The sequence below is a fragment of the Corvus cornix genome, chromosome 2 (assembly GCF_000738735.6).
Source record: "Corvus cornix cornix isolate S_Up_H32 chromosome 2, ASM73873v5, whole genome shotgun sequence".
Taxonomy (NCBI): domain Eukaryota; kingdom Metazoa; phylum Chordata; class Aves; order Passeriformes; family Corvidae; genus Corvus; species Corvus cornix.
The window spans coordinates 154,086,151-154,087,913 of NC_046333.1; the positions used below are offsets into that span (position 1 = coordinate 154,086,151).

The window sequence follows — 1,763 nt, forward strand, 5'->3', positions numbered from 1 at the left end:
AAAAAACGTGAATCTCATTAAAATAATGCTGATGAATATTTTTTAAAAGAGAATCTCCTGAAATTGGGATGTGAGATACTGGTTTGGGACAGGAGATACTGGTTTGGGATGCCTTTTCAGACACTGGAATCAGTGAGGCAGGAACGGGGCATATTTGCACTTTTTCCTCCAAACTCTCCAAACTGTTAGGAATATCCTAGCATTATATGGCAAAAAAGAGAAATCTTAAAAAATGCGCATTTTTGGTTTTCTCCTGAGGCAATTCAGGATGGGAAATGCAAATCCAGGTATGGCACCTGCGCTTCCACCCCAAACAGTTTTGGGTCAAACATTTGATCTGCTGGAAGAACCAGTTGGAAACACAAGGGAAGAACTGCAGCAAAAATATTTGCTCTGAACTGGCCTTTTTTCCTTCTGTTCCAGTTTTTCACAGCTTGATTGGGAAAGGGCATCCAAATCCAAGGGGAAAGAAGACGCCGTGACTGCTGGGAAAAACAAGCAAAGAATGGGGACCAAGGATGGAGAGACACCCAAAGAAATAAGTGACATGGAAAACCCCCCCCAGGAGAGGAAGCTGTACCTGCAGGAGGAATGCAGGATCCTCACAGAACACCTGGACACGTACCTGGGAAGAGCGGAGCAGCTCCTGCAGGGAAACAAATGCCTGGAAAAGGAAGCCCAGGGGAGTCAGAAGCAGAACCAGGCTTACCTGTCCTGCACAGCAAAGTGCAGCCAGGACCCCCCGCATATGGTTATCACCCTGAACGACCAGAATTGCCGGGATCTGGCCCAAATCCAGGCGCAGAAGGAGGAGCTGATCCCACAGTATGCTGTGAAGGAGCAGGAGGTGAGGAGCTCCCTGCAGGACACGGAGGCCGAGGTTGCACTCCTGGACACGGAACTGGAGGAGCTGGAGCCGTACAGGGACCTGTTAGTCCAGGCGGAGCAGAGGGTGAAGGCGCTGGAGAAAGAATTGCGAGTCACCAGGATACGGTGTGCTGAGGAAACCCACGCCATCAGGAGCAGGTTCCTGCAGGAAAAGGCTGATTGTGAGCAGGAATTCCACCAGAGGATGCAGGAGCTCACCTGCAGAGCACAGGAAGTGGCGCTCCAAGCTCTGATCCAGCACGTGGAGCAGGTGAAAGCAGAGAACGGGCACCTGCGCCAGGAGCTGCTCGGCCTCCTCCAACACTGCCAGCTCCTCAAGGACGCCAAAATCCGGCTGCAAGATCAGCAGGAGCAGCTGCTCCGGGAGCACCAGTGCGCCCAGCAGGCAGCACTGCTCACACCAGCACGAGGCCCACGGCGCCGCTGGGACCGCCTGCTGCACTCACCCGCCAGGGGTGGCCACTGACCCCAAACCGCCTGTCTGTGACCTGGAGGAAATAAACGTGGAAGCAACCAAATCCTTTTGGCAGTGGAAGCACGGAGGGGTTTGACCTCTGGTCACAAGGATCCATAGAATATATTTATGGACTAGATCCATATCAATGTTCTCCTTCTGTCCCGGGGAGGTGGTGGCTGCCCCGTCCCTGGAAGGGTTCAAAGCCAGGTTGGATGGAGCAACTTGGTCTAGTGGAAGGCGTCCCTGCCCATGGCAGTGGGGTAAGACTGGGTGGGCTTTACAGTCCCTTCAACGCAAACCATTCCAGAATTCCATGAAATTATGGCTCTCAGTGCAAATGGCTCATGAGAGAGAGACCTGTGCCTGCAGCGGCAGCTCTTGGGCTCTGCAGGAGGGAGGTCCCAGGAACAATCCCCAG

At 53.4% G+C, this 1,763-nt stretch overlaps 1 protein-coding gene across 1 annotated transcript; it reads left to right on the forward strand.

The window, feature by feature from the left end:
• Positions 1-431: 431 nt before the first annotated feature.
• CCDC166 (coiled-coil domain containing 166) lies at positions 432-1,374 on the forward strand. Its single transcript, XM_010391422.4, has one exon. It carries the CDS (start codon positions 506-508, stop codon positions 1,352-1,354), a length of 849 nt encoding a protein of 282 aa, XP_010389724.4. The 5' UTR covers positions 432-505; the 3' UTR covers positions 1,355-1,374.
• Positions 1,375-1,763: the final 389 nt, after the last annotated feature.

What these genes read in the sequence shown, in the direction of transcription:
- CCDC166 (XM_010391422.4), top strand. Translation starts at nt 506, where the DNA reads ATGGGGACCAAGGATGGAGAGACACCCAAAGAAATAAGTGACATGGAA.